Source organism: Eurosta solidaginis, chromosome 4 (genome assembly GCF_040869045.1).
Source record: "Eurosta solidaginis isolate ZX-2024a chromosome 4, ASM4086904v1, whole genome shotgun sequence".
Lineage (NCBI taxonomy): Eukaryota > Metazoa > Arthropoda > Insecta > Diptera > Tephritidae > Eurosta > Eurosta solidaginis.
This window is the reverse complement of record NC_090322.1, coordinates 251,985,142-252,001,745: the sequence shown is the minus strand read 5'-3', so window position 1 is coordinate 252,001,745 and position 16,604 is coordinate 251,985,142. Positions and strand designations below refer to the sequence as shown.

General features: G+C 37.9%; 1 protein-coding gene across 2 annotated transcripts in view; it reads right to left on the bottom strand.

Moving 5' to 3' along the window:
• Ugalt (UDP-galactose transporter) overlaps positions 1-15,600 on the bottom strand; it is a 50,031-nt gene extending 34,431 nt beyond the window's left edge. Inside the window, exons 1-4 of one of the 2 annotated variants that reach the window (XM_067785669.1) lie at positions 15,376-15,600; positions 15,220-15,313; positions 3,764-3,911; positions 3,556-3,675 (exon numbers count right to left, since the gene is read on the bottom strand). In XM_067785669.1, the coding sequence (XP_067641770.1) occupies positions 3,556-3,675; positions 3,764-3,911; positions 15,220-15,240 (289 nt within the window). In that variant the 5' untranslated portion in view covers positions 15,241-15,313; positions 15,376-15,600. Of the gene's footprint in view, positions 1-3,555; positions 3,676-3,763; positions 3,912-15,219 lie in introns of both variants that reach the window. The other variant, XM_067785668.1, reaches the window with a different exon arrangement.
• Positions 15,601-16,604: the final 1,004 nt, after the last annotated feature.

Below are 16,604 nucleotides of genomic sequence, written 5' to 3'. Positions count from 1 at the left end.
CACTAACAATTTGACAACTAAAAATTATTCAAAAACATCATAGCACTGAAAAAAATTTGTAACCAAATTGATTCATAAATAAAATTAAAATAGATAATTGACCGCGGAGCTGAAATATATGGGACATATGACCAAAGAATATAAGCAAAACTGTACCAAAAGAAGAGGAGCCTATTCTAACTTCATATGATATTAGTTAACTACCCTCAAGGGAAGTCAGTAACTCGTGATACAAAATTCTGGGTCAGAACTAGACCTAGAGTGCCAAATAAGTATTAGTTCGTTAATAGCTAGATTTTCATTTTTTTCTTTTCCGTTTATGGATTATTGTTGTCGAGGTCAATACGCGTCTTTTGCCTCTGTCGATATTTTTGGACGCGTATTAGCAGTGTCATGCTGTCGTATAGAATTACACAGTTATAAAATCGACTAAAAAGCTGCTACCAGCTTTAACGAGATGCGGCTAAATATGAGTATGCCTCTTTCTCAACACTATTCCACCTGCACGTAACTATCGAAAAAGTACCAAAAAGAAATTTGTATATAGTTAGGAAGTTAAAACAGCGGGGACAATTTCCACCGCCTAGGACATCGTTATGCTAATTCGCCAGTTGAAAACATGTAAAAGAGATAGATGGCGTACTATTAGTAGGTCAGAATGCAGTAGAAATGCACTTATTTTGAACTACAAATTCTCCTTACGGGGTAGTTCCTGTGACTTTATTTCAATTCGGTATATTATTTTTCTTGGTTCTGACACATTTTTTGACTGGAAGTGGGGGGAACCGTTAAATAACCATGCCTATCATTTACTTGTTAAACATTTTATTAAATTCAAATGGTATTTCAGCACCTCAGTAATATATGTTGCTAATATATGTATGTAAGTTTGAACATAAATTTAAAACAAACCACGCGGAGCCCTCTAAATAAGCATTTCAAAAGTTTTCAAATTCAATTTCCAATGCAACATTCGCGAAAATCTCTACATTCACTTTTAGTATGATTATTGAAATTCAAATTCCGACGATATATATATATAGAATATGGTCCCACAAAACTTGAGGCTAGAGGTCAATGTAATTTTTCGCTACTTTCAGAATTAAATTTATTGGCTGTTGTTGTAGCAATAAGGTTGCTCCGGGAAGGCTTTGGGGAGTGTTATCGATGTGATGGTCCTTTGCCGGATACAGATCCGGTACGCTCCGGTAACATTGCACCATTAAGGTGCTAGCCCGACCATCTCGGGAACGATTTATATGGCCACATTAAACCTTCAGGCCATCCCTCCCTCCCTCTCTCCTCATGGAAATTGGGGTTGCCAGAGCCTCGTCTGTTAGTGAAACAGGATTCGCCGCGGATAGGTGAGGTTGACAATTGGGTTTGGAGAAGCTGTATATTGCGCTGGCAACCTGAAGGGTTGTGCTACACACCCCATTGAATCTATTGGCTCTTGTATGTTGGTGTTATAACTATTGACGTAATATTTTAAGAAAATATTTTGTAACTTGAAACCAAATATTCAACTTTTTCCGACCTCAAACAATTAACAATTTTTAAATATATTTTTTAAATACAAAAAAAGTTTCAGTGCACATACAATTTCGTACATGTATTGTGATTCGCACTTACACATAAAAAATTTTGAGCAGCACTGCTTAAAATATTCTTTAATAATGATGCAGTGTCAACAAAAAACAAAATGTGAAAAAAAATCTTATGAAAAAATTAGTTCACGATCCATAGCTTTTATTTGCTATAGCAACGTTTCCACGGACACAGTTCTGTATAAACTATCAACGTAAATCCAGAGGGCGTTCAAAGCGGAGGACACAGTGCTCTGCGCTTTCCTTCACATCGGGGTGCTTTTGACAACACAACGAAAGCGTAAATATAGCACTGCAGATAAGAGGAATTCAGATGTCTATAGAAAGATGGATAGACACTTTACTCCGCACAAGAATCGCCGAAGCCCATGTAGGGAACAGCGCAGTCCAGGTCAATACCACGATGGGGTGTCCCCTAGGAGTTCTGTCACCCCTTCTGTATAGTTTAGTAGTGGATGAACTCCTGCAAAAGCTATCAAACAGTGGCATCAAATGCCAGGGATACCGAGATGACGTCATAATTGCCAGGAGTAAATTCGAGATTTAATACAGAGATCATTGAACATAACAAGGAGATGGTGCGCCAGTGTGGGGATTAACATCAACCTAACCAAGACGACCATCATCCCCTTCAACAGCAGAAGGGTCCTACCAGCCCAAGAGCAATAACAATAGATGGCATAGCGCTAGAATATGGAATCGTAGTAAAATACTTGGGGCTCACCTTTGACATCAAGCTCTCTGGAAGCAACACTTCGACTCCATGACAACTAGGCAACGAAGTCCATCTTTGTATGCAAACGTCTAGCGGGCAATTATTGGGGCTCCAGCCCACATGTGCTAAGATGGATGTCTACCATGATAAGCAATGGAATGGGCATCGAGAACAACTCGAGCGACGACGAGGCAAGCGCTGAAAAAACTTCAACGACTGGCGTGTGTGTACATCACGGGAGCTATGCGCACATGCCCACAACAGCGCTTGAGGATATCCTCCATCTAACCCCGCTACACTTAGCGACAGAGCAGACAGCCAAGCGAATCCTCCTGAATTTCGCCAAGGAGGGCTCGGACAAAGGTAAAGTTATTTCGTCCCGGAACATGGAGAATTGAGAGAGAAGATCCCAATCTCTCAACTCCCGAGGTATAATATCCTTAGGCAGGTAGTTTTTGAGAAGAAGTACAAAGTAGAATTGGGATACAAGGAATGAAAAGAAACTGGAGAGCATCCAACGGCTACACAAGATCGTATGGTACACAGATGCCTTGAAGAAGCCAGAGGGGATTGGAGCCGGATTCTTCGGACCCAGAGCCAAAATATTAGTACCTCTGGGAGCACACCCGACCATTTTTCAAGCGCAAGCATTCGCCCTAAGTCTGTGCGCTGTGCTGAACCTTCAGCGCGGATACTGCAAGGAAACAATTGCAGGCCGCACTCAAGGCAATTTCGGCGTTCGAAATTACGTCAGCACTGGTCCTTGAGTGCGTAGAAAATCTGAATTAATTGGGAGCACACAACCAGTAAGGTACAAGCCCGACCATCCCGGAACGATTTGAAATACCACATTGGAACTTCTAAGCTATCCCGCCACCCACCTCTAGTTCCATGGCGAACTTGGGTTCGCCAGAGCTTTGCCTGCTAAATATTTGTATACTTTAATATTTCTAACAAGATTCCCCTCGGTTAGATGAGTTTGACAATTGGGTTACAGAAGCTGTAAATCTATAAAGTTCTGAATTGCGCCTATCAGCTCCATGAATCTTTTGTTCTGTGTTCATTTTTTTAAATCGGTTTTGCAACAATGCCGCTACAAATCATTTACCGTAGGATATTTTAATTTTAGTGGAAAAAACGGGATGTCCAAGCAAATACGAGACATTCGGAAATGCTAATACATACATGCATATATATAGGCTACAAACAGAGACATGTACATTAACCACAAACCTGTGGAACTAATGAAGATATCGCCAGGTCGCGTGCGTGCATATCGCATACTCAATCCAAGTATAGCATTCTGCAATGTTAAGGTGATTAAACTGATGTATTTCAGCGTATTTGCGTTAACTAAAATAGGAAGAAAACGAAGATTTTGATTAATATATCTCTTAAATTATTATTTTATAAAGATGTAACAAATAATTTTTATACTTACCGTGTATATTCATGGCAGTTGTTGGTATTGAGGTCGTGGAATTTTGTATGGGGGGTACTAAAAGAATGACCGATGAACTCCTTCGACCTGCAATAACAAACTCCGGTAGGCTCTGCTCACTACCAAACTGACTTGTACGCTCAAACCCCTGTAAAGAATTAATCACGAATCGCAAATGAATAGCGAAACATATTTTTTGCTTAATTTAAAATGCTTTTGAACCACAAAGTCTTCCTTTTGTTGCAGAACCAGACACGTAAACAAAATTTTCAACCTTCTCTTTAGCAGCAAACGTAAAAAAAAAATAAAAAACAGAAAAACAAATAAAAGATTCACAGCAAAAGGCAAATTGCGGTGGGTAAACAAACAACAAATTGCGCAAACTGTCGTAGAAAATGTTATGACGCCGTTCAATTTTTTTTCCGACGGCGTCGCGCAATTGACAACTTTGCAGGGTGTGCTTAGTCGGTGTCAAGGTGAATTTATGTCGCCTTGGGGGATACCAAGGCGAATTCAGGCAGTACAGGTGGTGTTATCCCATCAGCTGATTGCTTCTTCTTGATTATTTCCATACAAAGCCTTGTACAACAAAATGTCAGTTAATCGGAATCAATGAACATTTTCTTTTGACTTGACATTCTTCCGCACGGCGAATTAGTTGAATTCTCTTTGCCACCACCTAGTATAGCATAGTGAAATGATACAAGGTGGCAGCATGGTGACATACCTACAAACATGAATAAAAATTCCATGTACTTTGTTTTTGTAAATTCGATGGACAAATGTCAAAATCGTACGGCACCGAATGTTGATGTATCAAATCAAATAAAAAAATGTTATAATCAGCTGTTCCATGCTGCCACCTTGTATCGTTGCGTCATGTAGTATAGATTCGCCTTGCCTTGCATTCTTCTGTACGGCAAATTGGTTGAATTTGCTTTGCCACCACCTGGTATGGCTTCGCCTTGATGGAAAATAATCAAGAAGCAATCAGCTGGTACTGAATTCGCCTTGTCGCACAAATACTTTTGTTGCTGGAACCAAAGAGGATAAAGCCGGAGTCACTGGGCCGTATGTCGTATCGCTGTATCCGTATCCCTAAAGCTGGAGACATTGGTGCTTTATCGGTAACCGTATCGGTAATCTTATAACAGCTGATTCGACCAACCTTATGAGAATCAATGCAATCGATTATTGGTGCCGCTAAGGTCGTAACCGTATCGTAGCCAACCAATTGGGTTTTGGTTTACCGTCGTACCGATAAACAGCTGATTACGTTAGGGATACGGATACAGCGATACGACATACGGCACCAATGACTCCGGCTTAACGTAATCAGCTGTTTATCGTTACGACGGTAAACCAAAACCCAATTGGTTGGCTACGATACGGTTACGACCTTAGCGGCACCAATAATCGATTGCATTGATTCTCATAAGGTTGGTCGAATCAGCTGTTAAAAGGTTACCGATATGGTTACCGATAAAGCACCAATGTCTCCAGCTTAAATATAATAAGAGAAGTCACTCGTTACTTTGCATAATGTTTTTGGTTAGGATAATCGAAGGTTTTTTTTTTTTTGGGCGAGATGTGCATAAATGTCTTTATACCTTTTCGTGGTTACTCGCTACGTAGCAGACTGGTGGCTCTTATTATATTTATCCTCTTTGCTTTAATAAGGGTTGACGAGGAAAGCGGACGAAAACAGAGTCGATTGTGCTCGGCAACTCGGTTTAGTTCTCGTTTAACTCGTTGAGATATCTATGTATCTGTAGCTTCAAAAAAGTTTAAAATGGCGAAACCAAAACTAGGTACTTCGAAATGTAACTATTATGTTTTACGTAGAACTTGTAGGATACGAAGGGAAAGCATATATTTAATATTTTCGTAAAAAGCTATTTGAAAAAAACTATTTGAAAACTCGCTTGGTACCAGGATTATCTGGTAGCGATGTCGAACATTTGTTGGTTGAAGTGTCAAGCAAGGAGGATAATTATAATAAGATTCGTCACTCGTTATTTTTTAGGCATTTACTCGATGTAAACTGTGAGGTAGTCGCTAATTTTTTTTTTGAGCGAGATGTTTATAAATGTCTTTTATACATTTTCATTGGGTATTTGTGTTTATTTTTCCTACTGTATTTAATTAATTATTTAATTCTCTTTCCAAAAAACACGTTTGCATAAAGTGACAACAACGCGTGGATAAATGGGGGGCAATTCAAAAATGTCCCTCATAAAACAAAAGTAGCGAGTACCTCACAGTTTTCATCGAGTAAATGCCTTATTATATGTATCCTCTTTGGTGTATAACCCACATAAGTGTTGTAATGCCAGTGAATACTATACGATGTTGTCGTCTGTACCTGTTTGACTATAATGATGTTATTGTTTGTGGCGATTTTAATGTAAATCTGTTATATAGTGATTTGAACTGTCGTCGTTTGATAGATGAGGTGTCCGGTGCTGGACTTGATTTCGTAAACGTGTCTATACCCACTAGGTATGGACCTGATTGTAGTCCTAGGCTTCTCGACTATTTTATTGTGTCTGACAAGTCCATTGTTTTGAAATTTGACCAGATGTCTTTTGTATCGGGCCACGATCTAATTTTCTGTGCCTTTGACCTAAACTTTGACCGACATAATGTTATGCCTAGTACATATCCACCCCTGATTATCGCTCCCTCAATTCGGATAATCTATTGCAAGACATAGCAGGCATTGACTGGTCCGCGTGCTGGCAACTAAGCTCTGTGCATGAAAAACTTTCCTTTTTGAATGAAACTATCTTGCGATTATATAGAACTCATGTTCCGACTCCTACGTATCATTGCAGTTCCTCTTCGTGTCCCTGGTTCAACGTGCCGGTTCGTGCAATGATAATAAGGCGAAATAAGATATTGTCACGGATATTAGCATCCCTAAGCTATACCATCACTAAGGCGATGCTAAGCGATGTTCACGTCAATAATCAAATCATGTATACACATATATAAGGCAGCCGAGAGATGTCACACACAGATGCATTTACTTATACGCCTATGTGTGTGCGAGAGACTGTAAACTACAAACTCACATACATCTGAGAGACGCTGAAAAGTAGAAAATTGTAAACAAGTAGAAACTATATGAGAACTATAAACACTCGAAATAGTTGGTAACATAGCGGAACGATACAAGGTGGCAGCATGGTGACATACCTACAAACATTATAAAAATTTCATGTACTTTGTTTTTGTAAATTTGAAGGACAAATGTCAAAATCGTACTACGCCGGAAGTTGCTGTATCAAATGAAATAAAAAAAGATTAAAATCAGCTGTGCCATGCTGCCGCCTTGTATCGTTGCACCATGGTTGGTAAGTTCTGGAAATAGAAGAGCCTAGATGTATGCAGCGTAAACTATAAAAGCGCGGCAAGCGAGTAAGAAGTAATTCAGTTTGATTTGAGTTGTCAAGCAGTTTGATTAAGACGATATCTAGCGAGCAATAGCAGTGTTTCATTGAGCTATCAATCAGTGTGGTTATTAAGCAAGCTATTCGTTGCACAGTTTGTTATTGTGAAGTACTTTAATAAAGGCCATTTTGCATTATTACAAATTGGAGTTATTTATTCAACAGTTTAGCGATACGAACCTAGCAAAAGGGCAAATAAGAGGATTTGCAAGTAAATTCGTTACAATATATTCTGGCTTCAAGAGGTACCGCACTGAGAAAAACTGGCGAGCCCAGAAGCTCGCGCGAAATGAGTGCACGGCCCTTATTAAGCGTGAGAAGTGCAAGTGCCACCCCAATTCATGTTAATAACTCCCCCATATGCATATATGTTGGAGTTCAGAATCGTCTCAGAAGTCGAAATAGCGCAATGCATCTTTAAAACAAAATCGAATGCAATTGGTGATGACGGCATTCCCATGAAATTCGTAAATATGCTCGTGCCACATATTTTATCAACGCTCACTCACGTCTTAAATCACATCATAACTACATCGTGTTTTCCTGATGCTTGGAAGATCGCTACGGTGCAACCAATTGCAAAAACCAAGTCCGCAAGCAGTCCTAGCGACTTTCGGCCTATAAACATCTACCTGCGCTTTCTAACGTGTTCGAAAAGCTGTTATCTGAGCAAATACTCGAGCATATTGGTAAACGGCTACTGCTGTCCCCACTTCAGTCAAGCTTTAGAGCAAAACATAGCTGCTCCACTGCATAATTAAAAATATTGGATGACATTAGAATTCCTTTTGATAAAAACCAACTGGCTCTATTGTGCCTCTTAGATTTTTCTAATGCTTTCGACTCGGTAAACCATGACTTACTCTGCAAGAAGCTAATAAATTATTTTGGTTTTGGTGTTTCCGCAACGCATCTTAAGGGCGAACTAATGGTGACTTATAACCATAAAGCCATAACCAGATAAAATAGCTGATCGAACCTACCTTATGGAAATCAATGAAATCGAGTTAGCGTTATGGTATGGAATAATTGACCAGTTACATTGATTTCAATAAGGTTGGTTGGATCAGCTGTTTTATATGGATATGGATACGTCAAATTTGCCAGGGCCTTTAAGCTGCAGAAATTGGCGCGTTATTGGTAACCTTATACCAGCTGATTCGACCAACCTAATGGGAATCAATGTAATCGATTATTGGTGCCATATCGTAACGCTAAGGCCGTAACCGTATCGTAGCCAACCAATTGGTTGTTTGTTTTTCGCCATATCCATAACCTAAAAATATTTGAGTTGGTGAATTTAATAACTTTTTGTAGATTTTATTCATTATTTTGGATACGTTATGACTAGGAGACTTATTTTTTGTGGAATATGTTTGTAATTTTTGTGCTTTCTTCATTTTTATGAAATTTTCAGCATTTTTAGGTTAAGGCACCATTAATCGATAACAATGTATCGTATAGGGTTACGTTAGGGATACGACTACAGAGATACGACAAACGGCACCAATGAGGAGCTATTTAGGGGGTAGAAATCAACGTGTCAAAATTGGCTCACAATTGTCTAGCCTTAAACCACTGTTGACTGGTGTTCCACAGGGATCTATTCTAGGTCCTTTATTGTTTAGTCTTTTCATAAATGGCACGCTTACGCTGATGACATTCAATTATATCTATCTGGAAGGCATGAGGATACCAGCCATCTTTGTGAAAGGTTCAATAATGGCTTAGCATCCATTTCGGCTTGGGCCACGAGAAATTATTTGTGCCTTAATACTGATAAGTCTTACATCCTCCCGATATCTAAAAAAGCTATAGCTTTCTCAAATATCCCCTCTTTATATATTACTAGTAACGTCCTAAAACTGGTGCCAAAAGTGACCAATCTTGGTGTCATCATCAACAGTAGCTTGACATGCGATGATCATGTAAACTGTATTGGCTGCAAAGTGTATAATATATTAAGAAACCTTCGAACGTCAGTGGCGTTTACCCCTCTCTATGTTAGGAGAAAACATGCAATACAGCTAATTTTGCCCGTTATATGCTACTCCGAACTGGTATACAGCAAGCTGAGCTCGCGTTCTGCCCATAAGATCGATGTAGCTTTCAACCACGTTATGCGCTATATATTCGGGTTAGAAAAATTTTACCATATTTCGAATTGGAGAACACGATTACTAGGGTGTGAAATAGCTGACTATCTGAATGCCAGAAATTGTATTTTTCTCTGCAGACTTATTATATGTAAGGAACCTAGGTATCTTTATGATAAGCTAATTTTTTCCAGGTCATCTCGGACTCATGCTCTGATTGTACCATGCTATAACTACCTTACCTCCATGCGGCTATTCTTTGTCAATGCCATTCGTACTTGGACCTCGATACCAATGTCCATTCGCAGTAGTATTACTAAAAGCAACTTTAAGGCAGTTTTATACGCTTACTACCAGTGAAATACATGAATACTCTCAAGTTGATTTGTTCACAGTTTCGCTATCTAAGTAATATGTTATCTGTGAATACTGACTTCATGCTTTAATTTCTATATCTGTATTTTTCTTCTTATGTTATGACCATATCTAGATTTAAAAATTATCTGTATTTTTTGCTGTTCCATATACTGTTGTACTATAAGAGATCATAGATCTCATTGCACTAATGTGACTTATCAATAAATGAAATGAAATGAAATGAAAGATTGTTTTACTTAGTATAAACGTACTGAATCATTTAAGCAGAACCAAAAGAATAGGCCGTGCGCTTCCTAAGTGGTTAAACTGACTGAAACGATACGCTTCCCTAAGTGGTTTAACTCACTGAAACGAAAAACGTTAGCTTTTGTGTGGTTTGCACGGAGGGATTCTGTTCTGTGAAGTGATAGAAAAAAAATTGTATAGGTATATTTGAATAAATTTGTGTAAGAAGGCTTGTTTTATTTTATTACTTCTCAGAATGTGAATTGCAACCGCAAAAAGAAAAAACAAAAAAACATATGGCACACCTAGATCAATAGGGAAATAGCTTAGGAAATTCTCAAATTTCGAAGTTGTGAGTACCTCTGGGCTTACCAATACAATACATTCCAAACGGTATACTCGATAACTTATATTTCAACTAGTCAGTATAAAAAGACTTTGTTGCAAATAAAGAACATCCCATTGGCACGTACATATGGGGAAGCAGTCAGTTTTTCGAGTTTTCTGAATATGGCAATTTTTTTCAGTTGATCGCTGTTTTGATCTAGGCATGCGATATGATACCACCATTCCATTTCAATCAAGATCAAAGATACTGCATAGTGCAAAATTAAAAAAGAACAGTGATAATGTTTATAGTTAAAAGCAAAAAAAAAAAGAGGTTTTTTTGGAGGAATTTGATAAGGAATAAAAGGAGCAGATGGTGAAACATATGCCGTCTTCCAGTGAGTTTTACAGCTCCGGCTCACGCTCAATTCTCACGGAAATACTCTGCATCATTGATAGACTTGAGAAGCAGATGTCGTGAAAATTTCGCACACGTGAAATGTGATAGGCAGATGTCGCCGCTGTTTTTCATTTAACTCATACGGCGAAAGGCCACGCAGCGACATCTTATTTTTTAAATTGTAAGCTTATTAAAAGCAGCGTTGCCAAACTAAAAATAAGTAATTAACAAATTATCTGGCTCACAAATTGAACCAGACTTCTATCTGGATTTATCTGGCTCAAATCGTTGTTGTTGCATTTACATGCAAAATTATTTATCTGCCTCAGGATTTTGCCACCGGATGACGGCAATAGACACATATTTAGCTTACATCTGAGTATAATGCGTATTGAAATTTAGTAGTACTAATTTTATGCGTAGCAATTTCAGAGGTGTATTTAAAGTTTGTCGCTTAGCAGTCCATATAAAGTTTAAGCGTAAACGTATATAGATGAGAAAAAAAACACAGCTAATATATATAATGATACTACCTATATAAGCTTGAAATGTATTGATACCATACTATTTGCATACTTTCTTAAACTTCTTTATGGATTTGGTACACCCCCCTAGATTTGGTACATCGGTGAATTTATGCAATGTGAAAAGTAAATTCTTCATACATTTATTTTTGCAACAATGAATACCAAATTCTGAGTTATAAGCCGTGTTTTTTTTTACATGTGTATACGTTTCGTTTGCGCGTAAAAAAAAACGCCTATCCTCGCTTAGATAATGCTTAGGAGACCCATCTAGCGGCAGTGGTTAAATAACTACAGCTACATCACAAGGTGTACCAAAAAGCGGATACACAACCCTCTGATGGCCATAGGGTGGGATTCAAGGGGTTCTGTAGCGCAATATATAGCTTCTCCAACCCAATTGTCAACCTCACCTTCGAGCGGCGAATCCCGTTTCACTAACAGACGAGGCTCTGGCGACGGGAGGGATGACCTGAAGGTTTAATGTGGTGCTGTGTTACCGGAGCGTATCGGATCTGTATCCGACAAAGGACCATCACATCGATAACACTCCCCAAAGCCTTCGGGGAGTAACCTAATCGCTACAACAACAGCAACAACAACATGGCCATAGGGTATAACATATAGCTGAATCAGTTGCGATGAATTATGGACACACATAGAATACATAGAATTAGTGTAGAGGGTGAAACGAAGACACATATTTCAGTTACATCTGAGTATAATGCGTATTGAAATTTAGTAGGACAAATTTTATGCGCAGCAATTTCAGAGGTGTATTTAAAGTTTGTCGCCTAGCAGTCCATATGAAGTTTAAGCGTAAACGTATATAGAAGAATAACAAGTAAGGAAGGTTAAGTTCGGGTGTAACCGAACATTACATACTCAGTTGAGAGCTATGGTGATAACATAAGGGAAAATAACCATGTAGGAAAATGAACCGAGGGAAACCCTGGAATGTGTTTGTATGACATGTGTATCAAATGAAAGGCATTAAAGAGTATTTTATGAGGGAGTGGGCCATAGTTCTATAGGTGGACGCCATTGAGGGATATAGCCATAAAGGTGGATCAGGGTTGACTCTAGAATGCGTTTGTACGATATGGGTATCAAATGAAAGGTATTAATGAGTATTTTAAAAGGGAGTGGACCTAAGTTCTATAGATGGACGCCTTTTCGAGATATCGCCGTAAAGATGGACCAGGGGTAACTCTAGAATGCGTTTGTACGATATGGGTATCAAATGAAAGGTGTTAATGAGCATTTTAAAAGGGAGTAATCCTTAGTTCCATAGGTGGACGCCGTTTCGAGATATCGCCATAAAGGTGGACCAGGGGTGACGCTAGAATTTGTTTGTGCAATATGGGTATCAAACGAAAGGAGTTAATGAGTATTTTAAGAGGGAGTGGGCCTAAGTTCTATAGATGGACGCCTTTTCGAGATATCGCCCTAAAGATGGACCAGGGGTAACTCTAGAATGCGTTTGTACGATATGGGTATCAAATGAAAGGTGTTAATGAGCATTTTAAAAGGGAGTAATCCTTAGTTCCATAGGTGGACGCCGTTTCGAGATATCGCCATAAAGGTGGACCAGGGGTGACTCTAGACTTTGTACGATATGGGTATCAAATGAAAGGTGTTAATGAGTATTTTTAAAAGGGAGTGGGCCTTCGTTTTATACGTGTTCGCCTTTTCGAGATATCGTCATAAACGTGCACCAGGGGTGACTTTAGAATTTGTTTGTATGATATGGGTATCAAATGAAAGGTGTTAATGATTATTTTAAAAGGGCGTGGGGCTTAGTTCTATAGGTGGACCCCTTTTCGAGATATCTCCATAAAGGTGGACCAGGGGTGACTCTAGAATTCGTTTGTGCAATATGGGTATCAAACGAAAGGAGTTAATGAGTATTTTAAGAGGGAGTGGGCCTTAGTTCTATAGGTGGACGCCGTTTCGAGATATCGCCATAAAGGTGGGCCAGGGGTGACTCTAGAATTCGTTTGTGCAATATGGGTATCAAACGAATGGAGTTAATGAGTATTTTAAGAGGGAGTGGGCCTTTCTGGACCAGGGGTGACTCTAGACTTTGTTTGTACGATATGGGTATCAAATGAAAGGTGTTAATGAGTATTTTTAAAAGGGAGTGGGCCTTCGTTCTATAGGTGTTCGCCTTTTCGAAATATCGCCATAAAGGTGGACCAGGGGTGACTCTAGAATGAGTTTGTACGATATGGGTATCAAATTAAAGGTATTAATGAGAGTTTTAAAAGGGAGTGGTGGTAGTTGTATATGTGAAGGCGTTTTCCAGATATCGACCAAAATGTTGACCAGGGTGACCCAGAACATCATCTGTTGTATACCGCTAATTTATTTATATATGTAATACCTGCCAAGATTTTAAGGGTTTTTTATTTCGCCCTGCAGAACTTTTTCATTTTCTTCTACTTAATATGGTAGGTGTCACAACCATTTTATAAAGTTTTTTCTAAAGTTATATTTCGCGTCAATAAAACAATCCAATTACCTTACCATATTTCATCCCTTTTTTCGTATTTGGTATAGAATTATGGCATTTTTTTCATTTTTCGTAATTTTCGATATCGAAAAAGTGGGCGTGGTCATATTTCATCCCTTTTTTCGTATTTGGTATAGAATTATGGCATTTTTTTCATTTTTCGTAATTTTCGATATCGAAAAAGTGGGCGTGGTCATAGTCGGATTTCGTTCATTTTTCATACCAAGATAAAGTGAGTTCAGATAAGTACGTGAACTGAGTTTAGTAAAGATATATCGATTTTTGCTCAAGTTATCGTGTTAACGGCCATGCGGAAGGGCAGACGGACGACTGTGTATAAAAACTGGGCGTGACATCAACCGATTTCGCCCATTTTCACAGAAAACAGTTAACGCCATAAAGTATATGCCCCTACCAAATTTCAAAAGGATTGGTTAATTTTTGTTTGACTTATGGCGTTAAAAGTATCCTAGACAAATTAAATGAAAAAGGGCGGAGCCACGCCCATTTTTAAATTTTCTTTTGTTTTTGTATTTTGTTGCACCATATCATTACTGGAGTTGAATCTTGACATAATTTACATATATACTGTAAAGATATTAAATTTTTTGTTAAAATTTTACTTTAAAAAAAATTTTTTTTTAAAAGTGGGCGTGGTCCTTCTCCGATTTTGCGAATTTTTATTAAGCGTATATATAGTAATAATAGTAACGTTCGTGCCAAATTTCATTATGATATCTTCAACGACTGCCAAATTACAGCTTGCAAAAGTTTTAAATTACCTTCTTTTAAAAGTGGGCGGTGCCACGCCCATTGTCCAAAATTTTACTAATTTTCTATTTTGCGTCATAAGTTCAACTCATCTACCAAGCTTCGTCGCTTTATCGGTCTTTTGTAATGAATTATCGCACTTTTTCGGTTTTTCGAAATTTTCGATATCGAAAAAGTGGGCGTGGTTATAGTCCGATATCGTTCATTTTAAATAGCGATCTGAGATGAGTGCTCAGGAACCTACATACCAAATTTCATCAAGATACCTCAAAATTTACTCAAGTTATCGTGTTAACGGACGGACGGACGGACGGACGGACGGACGGACGGACGGACGGACATGGCTCAATCAAATTTTTTTTCGATCCTGATTATTTTGATATATGGAAGTCTATATCTATCTCGATTCCTTTATATATGTACAACCAACCGTTATCCAATCAAACTTAATATACTCTGTGAGCTCTGCTCAACTGAGTATAAAAAAACACAGCTATATATACAAATAAACAACTGATAACCAAAAAAGTAGCTCGCGATCTTTTTATTTGCAATATGAAGTTCACAAAATCCTCAAGGTCCCTATTGCAATATTTTTAGTTATTAATATTCTTAATTTTTTTATGCATCATAAGGTATTTGATTATTAGACAAAGTTCAATGTTCCAATAGCTACTAAACATTTCAAGTAAATATTGCAATATATGTACATATATACCGGTTCATGATTCAAGCGTATGTGCGCATATGTAGGTAAGTACTTACATTTTCAACTGTTTTTGCCATTCTACCACTAAATGCTTCTGCCAAAGCACGCGATGGTAAGATCGGTGTATGTGTGTACGTATGTATTAGTATACTACAAGATATACTTTTTAATGGATAAACGTTTCTATTATAAAATATATGAACAGTTTTTACTTTCCATCCTCATATGCTATTTTCTTTAAATCGTTAATATTTGCTTTAATATTTACTAACTGAAATATGATTCAATTCCCTTTTCACGCGCTAACAAATAAACTGACATGCACTCGTCATTGCCTGAATAATCATACTGGCTACATCGTACTTAAATAAATGTTTACCCAAGTGTATAAGTCAAGCATTCATAACATACACATTTTTGGTTAAATATTCTAATCTATACAATTTTGTTACTTATGCATACTTTATCTCTGAGTGAAAATCATCGATAATACGTACAAACATATGTATTTACCTACCTGTTACTCCTCAACCTAAAGCCCCCATTACTGATACTTAGCATAGACTTGACTTGACTTGGCGTAAACTTGGAAACTTAAGGCCCCATTACTGATACTTAGCATAGACTTGACTTGACTTGGCGTAAACTTGGCAACTTAGCCTTGATTATACTCCACTTAGCACATACAATCTGGCATCATAATCAATAAATGGCAATTTGTATGACAAAATGTCAAAATGAAATGAAAACAAACAAATGGCATCTCAAAATGTAAACGTCACTTAGAACTTACATAGAAAATCAAAATTCAACAGACTTCTAAGTCAAGTTAAGTGTTGCTAAGTTTTGGGTAATCAGTAACATGCAATGTTCATTTAACAGAACTGTAAGTGACAGTTCTCAAGCCAAGTCAAGTATATGCTAAGTATCAGTAATGGGGCCTTTAGTCACGATTATACTCCACTTGGCGCATACAACCTGGCATCATAATCAGCGTTGAAATTTATATTTAAATAAATGTCAATTTGTATGACAAAATGTCAAAATGAAATGGAAAAAAACAAATGGCATCTCAAAATGTAAACGTCACTTAGAACTTACATAGAAAATCAAAATTCAACAGACTTCTAAGTCAAGTTAAGTGTTGCTAAGTTTTGAGTAATCAGTAACATGCAATGTTCATTTAACAGAACTGTAAGTGACAGTTCTCAAGCCAAGTCAAGTCTATGCTAAGTATCAGTAATGGGCCCCTAATACAAACACACGCAAGTCATTTTCTGTCAAAAATGTCTCATGCACATACAACTTGTGTGAGAGCAACCGAAATTGAATTTGCTGCGTGAAAACCTAACTCGATTTCCAAATTTTGTTCTGCGTGACATTTAGATTTGACGTTTACTGCCAGCTGACGTTTAATTTTTATACAGATATGACATCTCAG